Source organism: Microcebus murinus, chromosome 11 (genome assembly GCF_040939455.1).
Source record: "Microcebus murinus isolate Inina chromosome 11, M.murinus_Inina_mat1.0, whole genome shotgun sequence".
Taxonomy (NCBI): Eukaryota; Metazoa; Chordata; class Mammalia; order Primates; family Cheirogaleidae; genus Microcebus; species Microcebus murinus.
In genome coordinates, this window is record NC_134114.1 from 69,754,205 (window position 1) to 69,768,125 (window position 13,921).

The window sequence follows — 13,921 nt, forward strand, 5'->3', positions numbered from 1 at the left end:
AATGACAAGCCAACTCACACTCATGGATTGGAAGAATTCATATCATTAATATGACCATATGCACAAAGCACTCTGTAGACTGAATGTAATCCCTATCAAAATACCAAGGTCATTGTTTGCAGAATTAGAAAAAACAATCCTAAAATTCATATGGAACCAAAGAGCTTGAGTAGCCAAAGCAAGGAGGAGCAAAAAGAAGAAACTGGCTGCATCACACACTACCTGACTTCAAAATATATTACAAGGCTACAGTAACCAAAATAGTCACTATATGCATGTGTTAGTATGTGCATGCATTAGTGTAAATACAGACACATAGAACAATAGAACTGACTAGATAATCCAGAAATAAATCCATGTAATTATAGCCAACTGATTTTTGACAAAGGCACCAAAAACATACATTAGGGAAAGGATAGTATCTTCAATAAATGGTGCTGGGAAAATTAGATATCCATATGCAGGAGAATGAAACAGGATCCTCATCTCTCACCATATACAAAAATCAACACAAGATTCATTAAAGACTTAAAATTAAGACACAAATCTATAAAACTACTAGAAGAAAACATAGGGAAAGCATTTCAGAACATTGGTCTAAGCAAAGATTTTATGGCTAAGATCTCAAAAGTACAAACAACTAAAAATAGACAAATGGGACTATATTAAACTAAGAGGCTTCTGAACAGCAAAGGAAACAATCAATAGAGTGAAGAAACAATCTGTTGAATGTGAGAAAATATTTGCAAACTACTTATCTGACATGGGATTTATATCCAGAATATACAAGGAACTGAAACATCTCAATAGAAAAAATAAGCAATCCAATTAAAAGGGGGGAGTAAATGATCTGAACAGATGTCTCAAAAGAAGACATATAAATGGCCAATAAGTATATAAAAAAATGTTCAACATTGCTAATCATCGGGGAAATGCAAATCAAAAGCACAATGAAATACTATCTCACCCCTGTTAAAACTGTAATTAAAAAGACAAAAAATAACAGATGAGGTGAAGAAACAGAGAAAAGGGAACTTTCACACAGTTGGTGTGAATGTAAATTAGTACAACCACTATGGAAAACAGCATGGAGATTTATCAAAAAACTAAAAATAGAACTACCATACAATCCAGCAATCCCACTACTGGGTATTTATCCAAAGGAAACGACATCAGTATATCAAAGAGATACCTGCACTCACGTGTTTATTGTAGTACTATTCCCAATATGGAATCAGGCCTGGCACAGTGGCCCACGCCTGTAATCCTAGCACTCTGAGAGGCCAAGGTGGGAGGATCACTTGAGGTCAGGAGTTTGAGATGAGCCTGAGCAAGAGTGAGACCCTGTCTCTACAAAAAATAGACATAATTAGCCAGGCGTCATAGCTCATGCTTGTAGTCCCAGCTACTTGGGAGGCTGAGACAGGAGGACTGCTTGAGCCCAGGAATTTGAGGTTGCCAGGAGATATGATGAGGCCACTGAACTCCAGCCAAGGCAACAGAGAGAGATTCTGTCTCAAAAAAAAATATATATATATATATATACATATATATTATATAATATATTATATGATATATATTATATATGTGTATATGTATATATATATATATATATATATATATAATATATATATAATCAACCTAATGTCCATCAGTGGATGAGTGGGTAAAGAAAATGCGGTATATATCTACCACAATGGGATACTACTATTTGGCCATTAAAAAGAATGAAACGATGTCATTTTCAACAACATGGATGGAACTGGAGGTCATTATGGTAAGTGAAATAAGCCAGGAACAGAAAGACACCACATGTTCTCACTTATAAATGGGAGCTAAAAAAGTTGATCTCGTGGAGGTAGAGAATAGAGTGATAGATACCAGAGGTTGGGAAGGGTGTATAGTGGGAGAGGTGATGAAGAGGAGCTCGTTAATGGGTACAAACATACAGTTAAAAGAAATAAGTTGTAATACTCAAGAGCAGAGTGACTAAAGTTAGCAACAATGTATTATATATTTCAAAGTAGCTAGAAGAGAAGACTGGAAATGTTCCCAATACATAGAAATGATAAATACTCGGAAAAAAAAAAAAAGATAAATACTCCAGGTGATGGATATGCCAAATACCCTAACTTAATCATTAAACATTTTATGCATGTAACAAATACTCTTATGCACCCCATTAATATGTAAAATATGATGTATGAATTTTATATAATGACAAAAAATGGTAAAAAAAAAGACCCTTATATTAAATAAATTTGTTATACTTTTCTCTTGTTAATTTCTTTTTTATTATAGGGTGTCAGCCAAGAGCCTTGCAATGGGTGAACGGAAGATAGTACTTTTTGTCCCCTCAGTTTAGCAGTTGTGGTAAGGTTTGTATGGTCTACAAAGCCTAAAATATTTAATATTTACTATCTGGTCCTTTATAGAAAAAGTTTGCCAGCCTCTGTTCTGGAATATTGAAGGAAAGTGTACATGTGTTCCAAATATCTATTACTAAATAAGGACATCTTCCATCTACTTCCAAATCATGCATAAGTAAAAGTAGGTGTCCGCTTGTCAGAGCAGTCTTCCCTTATCACCCAATCTGTCAATCTCTATCAGTCACACTGTTATAGAAAACCACTTCATGGTACTTAATAGTAGCTGAACTTATCTAATTTTTATATTTGTTTACTTTATAAGCTTTGTCCTCCCCACTTTCCCCCAACAATCAATTACCTGGAGTATGAGCTTTATAAAAGCAATTTTGCATGTCATGTTTACCATTGCATTTACAGGCCAGAACAATGCCTGATACATAATTGACGCCGACTAAATATTAGGTGAATGGAGAGCATATTTATAAAATCCGGTGGCAGAACATCCTCAGAAATTAAGTCAGAAGAATGTTATTTCTTATTTTGAAGAAGAATCATCTCCACGAAGTCTCAGGTTTTCATTTTAGAATTCATTTAAAAACAAAAGACTTTCAGGAAACAATGGCTGTTATTTCTTCTAACAAGAAGATGCTTGATTAAAGCATCAAGTGGGCAATTTACTCAATTTCTCTGTATGGAAGTTTCTTCATTTGCAGAATGGTCCTAATAATCCAAGGTCATAAATGAAATAATATGTTAAATCATTTGAGTTGCTTGGGAAAAGATGCCACAAAAATTCATGATAATAGTTATAATATAAACCCCACTTATTTTACATACTAATACTAGAATCACATTAACTACTAAAGAAGACATGTTTCTCTAGTCATATTAGACATTTTTTAAGTACCATGAAGAGACAGAATATTAAATATTTTTATATTCTGCCAAGCCAGATTAGATCTGATTCTATGCAGGTGAAGCATCATAGCAAAATTCATACTGCCAATCTCCCAAGTTGTACGTAAAAGTTCTCAAGGAGTACTAGATGTGTAGAACTTGAGAATATTTATTTGGCCAGATTCTCATCTTTAAGTGCATGAAAGCTGCTAAGGTAATATCTTCCCAGGCACACAGACATCCAAAAAGGAGAACTTCATCTCCTAGTAGACAATTAAATTTGTGCTTAGATGAAGTGGAGAGTTTGAGAGACAGAGCGAGAAACCGTTGCATGGATAGCACAGGACCAATAAGAGAAGAAAAAAATGCATCAGGCATATTTTTCCAGGCATTCAATACAAACGAATAGAAAGAATTGAACATAAATCAAGTACCTACTAAATGCCAAGCAATGTACTAGATGCTTTATATTTATTTACCCCTTTAAAGCTCAAAATGAATATGATCAATATTAGTACCCCATTTAGAAATGAGAAAACTGAAATTTAGAGGGTAAGCAAAGCTAATGAATGAAACAGAATTTTCATGGAAATTGAATTGGTCTCCATTCATTCAACAAGTACTTTCTAAGCACATTCTGTGTGCTCAGCACCAGTCCGAAGTGCCACGAACCGGGCCAGGCACTAGGGGCACAATGGTGAGCTATCCCTGCCCTCCTGGAACCCACGATGGCTGAGACCAACATTAAACATGCAATGGTGTCAGTTAACATTTCACTTAAAATTGTGACAAAAAGAAGTATAGTGGAACCATATCTAGCCAGGAGGATCAGGGATGACTTCCTAGAAAGTAATATTTAAGCTAAAAGATGACTCAGAGTTGCCAGGCAAATGGAGAGGAGGAAGGTTGTGGGCAGTAAAAACAATATTTTACAGGCTCTGTAGCAGGAAAGAACTTGACATATGGGACAATTGAAAGAGCAGCTGTCTCTTTCTTCAAGTAACCTCTGCAGGGAGATTGCTGTTATAAATATACAAATCTATGATGCACAGCCTAGGCCAGAGCATGTGTGACCCCGTGTTGGAGCACGCTAAACTGGGAATGAATAGGACAAGATGAGCTGGACAAGTTGGCCACAGCCAGAGCACACAGGGCACTGCTGGTGTTGCAAGGATTAAGGTCCCTATGCTATAAGCATTGAGCAGCCACCAACGGTCTTTAGCAGGGGAGTGAAATAATCAGTTCTGTATTTGAATAAGATCACGCTTGCTGACTACGGTGAATTTCCTGATAAAAATGGCTCGTAAATGATGTCTCTTTATAAGCCTGTAATATGTTACAAGGACAATCCAAATACTCAAATTCTTTTGCCTTCTATAGCAACAGATACCATGCTTGATATCTTTGTTACCCAAAGAGTTGTCCAGGGACTGCCAGCAGCAGAAGCAATGTCACCTAGGAGCTTGTTAGAGAAATATGTGATTTCAGGCCCCACCCAAGACCTACTGAATCACAATCTTGAGTTTTAACGAGATCCCCAGGTGATATGTTTGCATTTTAGAGACAGGAAGACTTATTTTACATAATCATACCCCACCACCCAGCCTCATGGAGACTCAGCAGAACCTAAATGATAACTATTTCTGGGACTCTATTAATTCTATGGAGCCCACTGATACCTCTAAGCTAGTCCATCATCATTCTTGCATAGGATCCTGAGCCAGAAAGAACTGGGGCAAAACCACACAAATGTAATTTTACTGTTCTTACTAAGAACAGGATCCAAATCCAGTGAAGAAATAAGATCAAACAAATCAGAGTCTTGTAGTGTAGACATCATTACTAGCAAAAGCAGCCTATGACATCAATGTTAAGTGAGCTAAGAATACTAAGAGGAAGCATATTTTTACTTTAGGTCTCCTCCTTCAAGACGGTCATTAAACTGCACTTTGGTCACCCTCATAAAATAACCTCCCCATAAACACACACACCCCACCACACCACACATAACAAAATACCAAGCTTCTGTTGTAATATGCCTTATATTACCTAAGAGATCAGGAAAATATTAACTATAAGATCATTTGAATTAATGAATGCAAGTCATTCATTTTTGTCACTTGCTTGTGTTAGTAGCCCTTTAGATAGAATTTTCTCTAGATATGTTTCTTGATTATATTTAGGCACTTTGTTACATGGTTGAAAAGTACAAAAGTTACTATCAAAATTATCCCTTGTTGAGGTTTCTGATGGCTCTCAAGAACCATGCAACAGTGCTACCTGGTAAATATCCTGTCGCCCTCTAGGGATGCCATGCAGTGTGGTGGGTGGAAGCACAGACTTTGGAAGCCAGCTGTCAGGATCAAATCCTGCTTTGCCACTTATTAGGCTTGTGACTTAAATTACTCTGTGTCTCAGTTTCCTCATCTGTCAAATAGAGATGACAATTGTACTTACCACATGGAGTTGTTATAAGAATTCAATGAGCAAACACATTTAAAGCACTTAGAAACAATGTCTGGAATTATGTTAAGTATTATGTATTTGCTAGTTCACTGTTGTTGTTATATTACAAACGACTATCATCAGAAGCCAAGAAGTCTCACTGGGAATCATACTTGGGACAATAGGCACAGAAAACAATATTAGTCACAGTTCATACAAATGTCACTAGCAGGAAAGGTTACCTGTTAGCAATTGGGAAATTGCCAAATATTAATTCCTTTGATGCCACATGTAAGAAGTAAGGCCATGTGGCCTCAGTAAGGTAATTACCAGAACAAATACCCTGGGTTTTAAAAGTCAATAATCCCAAATAGTGTCTCACAATTTAAAAATCTTCTATAAACATTTGTAGTTGAAAGTTATTTTCTTTTGGATTTTAGATGGCCTAAGTTAAAACAAAACCAACAAACATTACCTTCTCATGCCAACTGAATTGTACACAAAGAGTGTTAACAACTACGTACCATTCAAAGTCAATTTATTTTTATCAAGTTTTAGCAATGTAATCATTCCCTCAAAATGCTACATATTTCTATAAAGGAGGAATTACTTTATTGCAAAAATATGATTCTACTTCCTAGAAGCTTACAGCCTACAAAGTATATATTATAAATTTTATCATTCATTTATTTAATTTTGCTATTTTCTGACACTCAGTGAAGTTGCATCGTCAGATAACGAGATAGCTATTTCCCTATGGCTCTACTGATTCTTTTAAAACAAATACAAATTCTGATAAATCATTTTCACACAGCAAAACCAAAAGCTACAGACATCATTCTCACTATGAAATAAACCTCATGTGTTTTAATCTGTGTAGTAGATGGTTGTTGTCTTAGTTCAGTTTTGCTGCTATAACACAACACCAGACCGTATAATTTTATGAGAACAGAAGTCTATTTGGCTCACAGTTTGGGAAGCTGGGAAATCCAAAAGCATGGTGCCAGCATCTGGCAAGGGTCATCCCATGGCAGAAGGGTGGAATGCAGAAGTGAGAACACAAAACAGAAAGGAAAGTGGGATGAACTTATCCTTTTTATTAGGAACCTACTTGAGTGATAACTAACCCACTCCCATGATAACAGCATTAATTCATTCATGAGGGCAGAACAAATGCCCTAATCACCTCTTAAAGGTTCCACTTCTCAATATTTTTGAAAAGGCAATTAAATTTCAACTTGAGTTTTGGAGAGGATATTTTAGCCATAGCAGTTGTTTACCAAGAAAAACTTCATACCTAGTACCTAATAGAATTCAATAACTGCTGACTGAACAAAGAGAACCTTGTTTAAAAATATACATAATAGTAAAAATATGTACTTCAAATCTTGCATTTTTATTCCTCAGCCAATTTTTTTCCTGAGCCAATTTAACACAAAGTTAAATTTTATTAATTAGACCAAAAGACACTATTATAAAGAAAAACTCTCTTATAAAAAGCTGATAATTACATTGCTTGAAATACCTAAATTGGGGTATTTAACTCGAAAATTTTGCTTTCCTAAAAATATGACCAAACTCCTAAATTACCAAATAGTGTTCTGAAATACTGTGAGACCTTTAATCAAATGAAAAGACAATATCTATAAAAAATATTACAAATTAAGTTTTATGTGCATAATAATTCCTATCTTAGTAAAATTAATAAGATTCAATGAGTATTTTGTTTCTAACTTGAAATGACAGCTTACTGTAGCTTACTGTAGCTTACTGGAGCTTAATAAGTCAATCAATTGATTAGTAAATTCTGCTGCTTCATCCTTATGGTATTTGAAAATCATTAGCAAACTTCAGTACAAGACAGAGCAGCCACGTAACCTAATGGACTTTGTAAAAATGATGAACACTGTTGAGCTCCATAGGAACCACAACTAAAGGTGATACAATATGGTACTTTTGATAACTCTGTATCTCTTAAAACCAACATCATGTTATACATACCAGAAAGTGAACATTATTTTTAAGTAAATATAGTAAGTAAATTTGTAAAAAAGAAACATGGTTACACAGTCATAACTACCATTGCTCTTCCTATACTTAGTGGCTATATCAAAACAGTAAAAAGTTTTTATCTCAATTGATTTTCCAGATTGTTTTACATAATTCTATCAGTAGGAGACAATTTCTCTTGTGGGACCAAGCCCCTGAGTCTCAATGATTATACCAGAGTAACTCTCCCAGCTGTGTCAGATATTATCTATGTCATGTAGCCACCTTGCCTGAAATATCAGATTATACAGTTTAAAGGAAGCTCTATATTTTATATCCCAACTGGTAACTGATTGGCTGAACACTATTTACTGGATGCTTTATATAAAAAGCACTATGCAAGCGTGAGGAGGAATATAAAAATCAACAGTCCAGCCCTGATTACCTACCTAGCTAGAAAGTTGTTAAATTCATGTGCATCAGGATGTCTGGGTTGATCCAACCTGAGAGTGGACAGGTAACAGTTTTTCCCAATGCCACCACTACTCCACATCAGGGTTTAATTTGTAGGAGTATTTGTGTATGAGTATCAGGGCAGGGACTGAACGTTCTGGTTTGGTTCAGAATTCAGATCTACTCACTATTTATCAGCTGTATGCTTCTCTGGGTAAGTACTATTTATCTTAAATGCCAATGTCCTTATTTTTAACATGAGGATAACAGTAGTATACACTTTATCAGGTTATAGGAAGAATCAAATTGGATAACAAATGTAAAATGCTTAGGATAGTGTCTGATTCCTAGTAAGCAAATAATAAATGTTGGTTTAGCTGAGCAAGTAGTTTCCCTAGTGCCAGTTTTCTCTTTAGGAAAGTGTAGTTATAGCCTGAAGCAATAGCAATTGCTTTCAGGTGAACTTTGTGAGGTTTGAGGCCCAAACAGTACTCTTGGGGGGCTAAGAGAATACAATCAGATTCAGGCCTTGGGAGGGGGCAATCTCTGCCCTTCTGCTTGGAACAGTGAGGCCTGAGGAGCTGTGGTGACCTTTGGCACCACATGGTTTTATAGTTTTGAGAGCACCAAGGGAGAAGCAATGTTCTCATAAGAGGCATCTCCTGTAAGTGGCTTTTTGGAAGCAAACGTCAGGGCAGATGGGAAAGAAGAATAAAAAGCAGACGTAAGAAGCCAAAAATTACCAGAAAGGACTGGAGCGATTTGGACAAGGGAATACTATGAACCTCTCATTTGTATACCAACAGGCTGGTCGTGCCTGGTGACAGTCGCCTCACTCACACACGAATATACTACAATAACAGTAGAAGGCAGAGCATGCTAAGGGCAAATAAAGTAGCCAAGATGACAGACACTGTGAATCAGGGGAAGAAGAGATCAGTGTGAGTTAGAGCATTCAAAGATCTGGAACATCAACTGGCCCTTACAGACCAGTGAGGCTGAGTTAAATATGGAGGGTCTTTTAAGCAAGAAAATCAGTGAACCTAGGTGGGGAAGGAGCACAAGTATGGGGCTTTGGGGACAATGACTGAACTGGGCATGGGTGGGTGGTCTGTGCAAGTTAATAGTGGGGAAAAGGTTAGAAAACTAATCTGAGTTAGAAAGGTTAGAAAACGAATTCAATCATAGTTGAATGCCTGGTGGGCCTGGATTTGTTCCTGTAGGTGATAGGGAACTAGAGAAAAAATATTTTGGTTTGGGAAACCCATAGTGAAACTAGTAAATGGCTAAGATGAATCTGGCTTCGCATGGTACAGAATTGGAGAGATGCATATGGGGTATGTGGAAATGCTTAGGAGACTTTTTACAGATGAAGCAGGAGCACAATGGGGTATATTATCCTGACATAACATTACTTACTATTTTCTGAAATAGCATTTACAGGGAATAAAAGAAAGTCTAAGAGAAGTATGGTCTTCTATTACTCCTCAATTTCCGTTCATAATTTTCTCATGATTACTTCTCCACGTCCCAGTGGATATGGCTGTAAGCCACAGCTTGCTCATTTATAAGGTGCATAAGCACTCTTCGTGATACACTAAAGTTCTAGTGTTGCTCTAATGCAATGTCTTCTCTCTCTCTCTCTCCCCCTCTCTTTTTCTCTCTTTTAGATCTTATTCAGACATATGCTTTGTCAATATAACTACATTCCTAAAATTTTCTTAGGCATTTCAAATCCTGCATATTAATACATTTCTATATAATGGTAGTTGTGATTGAACAGTGTCATAAAAACATTGTTTTCTCTCATGCAGAATCCCTGAAAATAAATTCTTTCAAAAAGGTGGGAAAGCGATTCAATGTTTTGCCTGCTGCTAACCCCACTGACTGCTGATACACCCTTCTGCCAATACTGGACTAGGAAAAAAAAATTATTCAACTACAGCAATCACTAGGTTTTTCGAGGACATTCTTGTAACTGCATATACTCACTTGAGCTCTTCAGCAGGATTCTCAGTAAAAGACCATCATGATGCAGTACGGTTTCCAGAAGCAGGTTCCAATTACAACCTGGCTGGGATAAGAGCAGTTTCAATTGACCCTCGGCTTTCAGTCCTCCAGCTGATGGAGTCCTTTCAAAATGCAAGATAAAGGTGGAGTAATGAAGTTAATTTATCTATGAAATTAATAGCCTTAAAGTACAGATGTAATGCTAACTCCTTTAAATGTCAATTCCTCGCAGATTACTCTGAAAATGCTTTCATGCTTACTTACTTTAGGGTTGCCCAGGGAAGGAATTACATTTAATCTCAACTAGCTAAAAGCAAATTAACATTTGGTAGTCTGCCAAATTTAAAACTGATACAAAATCACCATGCCTATGTTTCATGGAACTATGTCCATTTTTGTTTCATGGAGAAAAGAAAAATTATTTATGCATTTATTTTGAATGTATTCATTTGTTCATTTACCAATATGTAATGAGTACCTACTATGTGCTATTAACTCCTTTCATTACTAATGGAAAGAAATTCTAATGGATTTTGGCTACTTTGTAATTTGCTATGTACTATGATTGCTGATAAAATAAAAGGAATTCAAAGCTTCTGTCAAGGGTCAACTGTAATCTAATTATTTAATATGTAAAGCCTTAAATCAACATGCAATTATCAGAACCGCTGCAGTTACATGGCTACCTACTTGGGTAATCATTACATCAAAGAGAAATAATTCCAAGGCAAATAATTTTCTACTTGCAAAATTATCACCAGTGTTGAACAGAAAATCGAAGTCAGGTCTCCTACGTCACCACTTTCATTCACCAATGAACCAGCAAGAGGTCAGAAAGTAAAGTAGGAACTGAAAACTGATAACATTATTTACCTTTTCTTTCTAAAACTTCAAAGTTTAGATGGACTAAAGTTCGCAACACCAGAAATCAATTTACGACAAGAACAACAACAACAAAAGGCAGGAAAAGATCAAACTCAATCTGGCGGCAGCCATAAGCATGTGGAAAGAGGGTGGCATTAGGAAGGGAAAGTGCGACTGAGCAATGAGGAGGTGAGAATGAGAGGATCATATACTTCCAAGTGGATGACACAGAGCAAGGGGTATTAAATAAGAGAGACTGTTTACAGCATTGTCGTTAGCAGATGCCATTTACTGAGTGGTGACCATCCAGATGTCAACACAGTCTAGACCAGTGGTTTTCCAAACTTGGGCCCCCGCCCAGGAGCAGCGGCGTTACCCAAGTACTTGTTAAAAATGTGAATTCCCAAGCCTTGTCCCATCAGAAATTCTGGGGGTAGGCTCCAGAAATGTGTGTTTTAAGAAGCCCGCTCCGGGAGATTCTGATGTGTGCTCAGCCTTGAGAACCACTGTGCAGACAGTGCTTTCTAAGGGACAGGTAGTAGGGACAGGACCAGTTAGCACCATCTCTCCTGCCTCTGTGCCTTAGTGCCATACAGGTCCACCTGCAATGGTCTAAATGTTTGTGTCCCCTCAAAATGCATATGTTGAAACCCTAATCCCAATGTGATGGTATCTGGAGGTGGGGACTTTGGGAGGGGAGTGGTTCATGAGTGTGGGATTAGTGTCCTTATAAGAAGAGGTGAGAGAACCAGCTCGACCTCTTTTTGCCATGAGGATTCAAAAAGTTGGTGGTGGGCAAACTGGAAGAAGGCCCTCTTCAGAACCCAACTGTACTGGTACCCTCATCTTGGGCTTTCAGCCTACAAAACTGGGAAATAAATGTTTGCTGTTTAAGCCACCCAGTCTATGGTATATTTGTTATAGCAGCCTGAGCTGACCAAGACACTATCCATGCAATGATCTCCCTATAACCCTTTATCTTTGTCTTAATCCTATTCAACCTTTAATTTGCAGCAAAAATTTCACTTTCCCTGTGAAGTCTTCACTAAAATTTTCTCTTTACAGTGGTTTTTCTCACTCTGAATTAAAGCATTTATGGCTAGTACACACATTTTAACACTTTATTATTTCATCAATTAAGGTTTTATCTCTCCATCCAGATTTAAGCCTCATGAGGACACTTGTTTTATACCCTCAAAACTTCTTCCAGTGAACTAAGCATATTTAAAGGTTCTGTAAATGTTAAGTGATTGACTTGTCTGCTCATAAATGGATAGGAAAACTCTCTTTTTTTAAAAAAGATACTTTGCCAAAAGGCTGGCTTAAGAAAAAGAGGATTCAAAGATATAAAATGAAGAAGTTTCAGAGGACCTCCCCCTTGGCTTGGCTTGATGTTTGGAACATCTCATAACCTTATGATGCGTAAACTCCTTCAGCCTGTGCTTGAACTTTGGACCAAATCAGCCTTCCCATGTGAAATTCTAATAACATATCTCAAAACAGAGTAACTTATTGAGTAGTTGATGGGGTAGTGTTAGCTAGGAAAAGTCCTGCCTTTGGTGGGTGGTGAAGAGAGAAGAAGGATGTTATTTAACTCTTGAGCTAGAGGAATCAGATCCACAAGTTTTGGGTATCCTAGAAGTTCTGAATTACTTTCCTAGGTCAGTCTGGCTTTTTCAGTACTTCCAAATATGGTGCCAAAGGAAGAATCCATGAGGTGAGCCCTTTGGACCGAAAATAAAGCAGATACTCACCATGGTCGTCCCTACTTCCATCCTAAACCCCACGTGCTGGCTTCTAGAAGCTCCCTTGGGATTCAACAGATGAAAGCAGCTAGTTGGTAGTATTGTATTAAAGTTCTGTATTAAAATTGGCTTGGTTTTTGAACATTTCCTACCTATATATTATGCTTGACTTGAGTGCTGGTTTAAGGATGCATTTAATGAACTGAAAGATCCAGTTTGGCTGCAGTATAGAAAGAAAGGGGGATCTTTGAGTGATTCTGAAGAAGCAGATAGGAGCCAGATCATGAAGGGCCTCATTATCCCCAGGTAGGGATTTTAGACCCACTGATGAGTTTAAGGCAGAAGAGTTTCTTGATCTGGTTGCAGTGTGGAGAATGGATTAGAGGTGGTTAGTGTTTTTGCTTAGCCCTTCAGTCACAATAAAATAATATAAATGTTATTTTATAGCACTCTATCTGAATACCTGGTTATAAATAAATCCCTCATTTACCAGATGGAAAACTGTTTGTTGACATGTACCTTAATTCTTGGATCTTTCAACTTATCACAGGTTTTGAAATGTACAGTAGAATGACTCACTAAGAGGAAAAATAAAATAGTACAAACATTCCTCAATCACCAAGCTCTAAGTAATAAATGCATTGAGGAGTCTGTGTTGGGCATATGGAGAAGCATATGTTCCCTCATCCTTTGAGCTGGTGGAGCTGTGAAAGTGAGATTAGCTTCACAAAAAAAAATGATGGAAAAAGGGGAATATACATAATATATATATATATAATATGTATATGTTGAATTGAATTCCACTACAATACAAAGAGAATAAAAATTTACAAATCATATAGAACTCATAAATACCGTGTCAGGAAACAGGATGAATTTATGGCTGGCTTGTGTTAGGTTTATATTCTAATAAGTGCTGTATTTCCAAGACACAGACTGGCCTAAAGAATTTTTCAAATCCAGGTCATAATGAGATTCAATCATTCATTGGTTTATGAAACTAAAAAATTATTCTTATAAAATCATTGTGAAAGGTAGGAAGGGCCCTTCCCACCAAAGTTCCCAGTGATCCACTTGGCAAATTTGTGCTTTCTGTCCCCATGACTCTAAGCTCTGTGAGGGTAGAGGTCCGTTTTCTGTGGTAGGGTG

General features: G+C 36.9%; 1 protein-coding gene across 2 annotated transcripts in view; it reads right to left on the reverse strand.

Moving 5' to 3' along the window:
- Nucleotides 1–13,921, reverse strand: part of KIAA0825 (KIAA0825 ortholog) — a 364,371-nt gene that overhangs the window by 213,435 nt on the left and 137,015 nt on the right. For both annotated transcript variants that reach the window (XM_076008186.1, XM_076008187.1), the window contains one exon: nt 10,146–10,285. In XM_076008186.1, the coding sequence (XP_075864301.1) occupies nt 10,146–10,285 (140 nt within the window). The remainder of the gene's footprint in view (nt 1–10,145; nt 10,286–13,921) is intronic.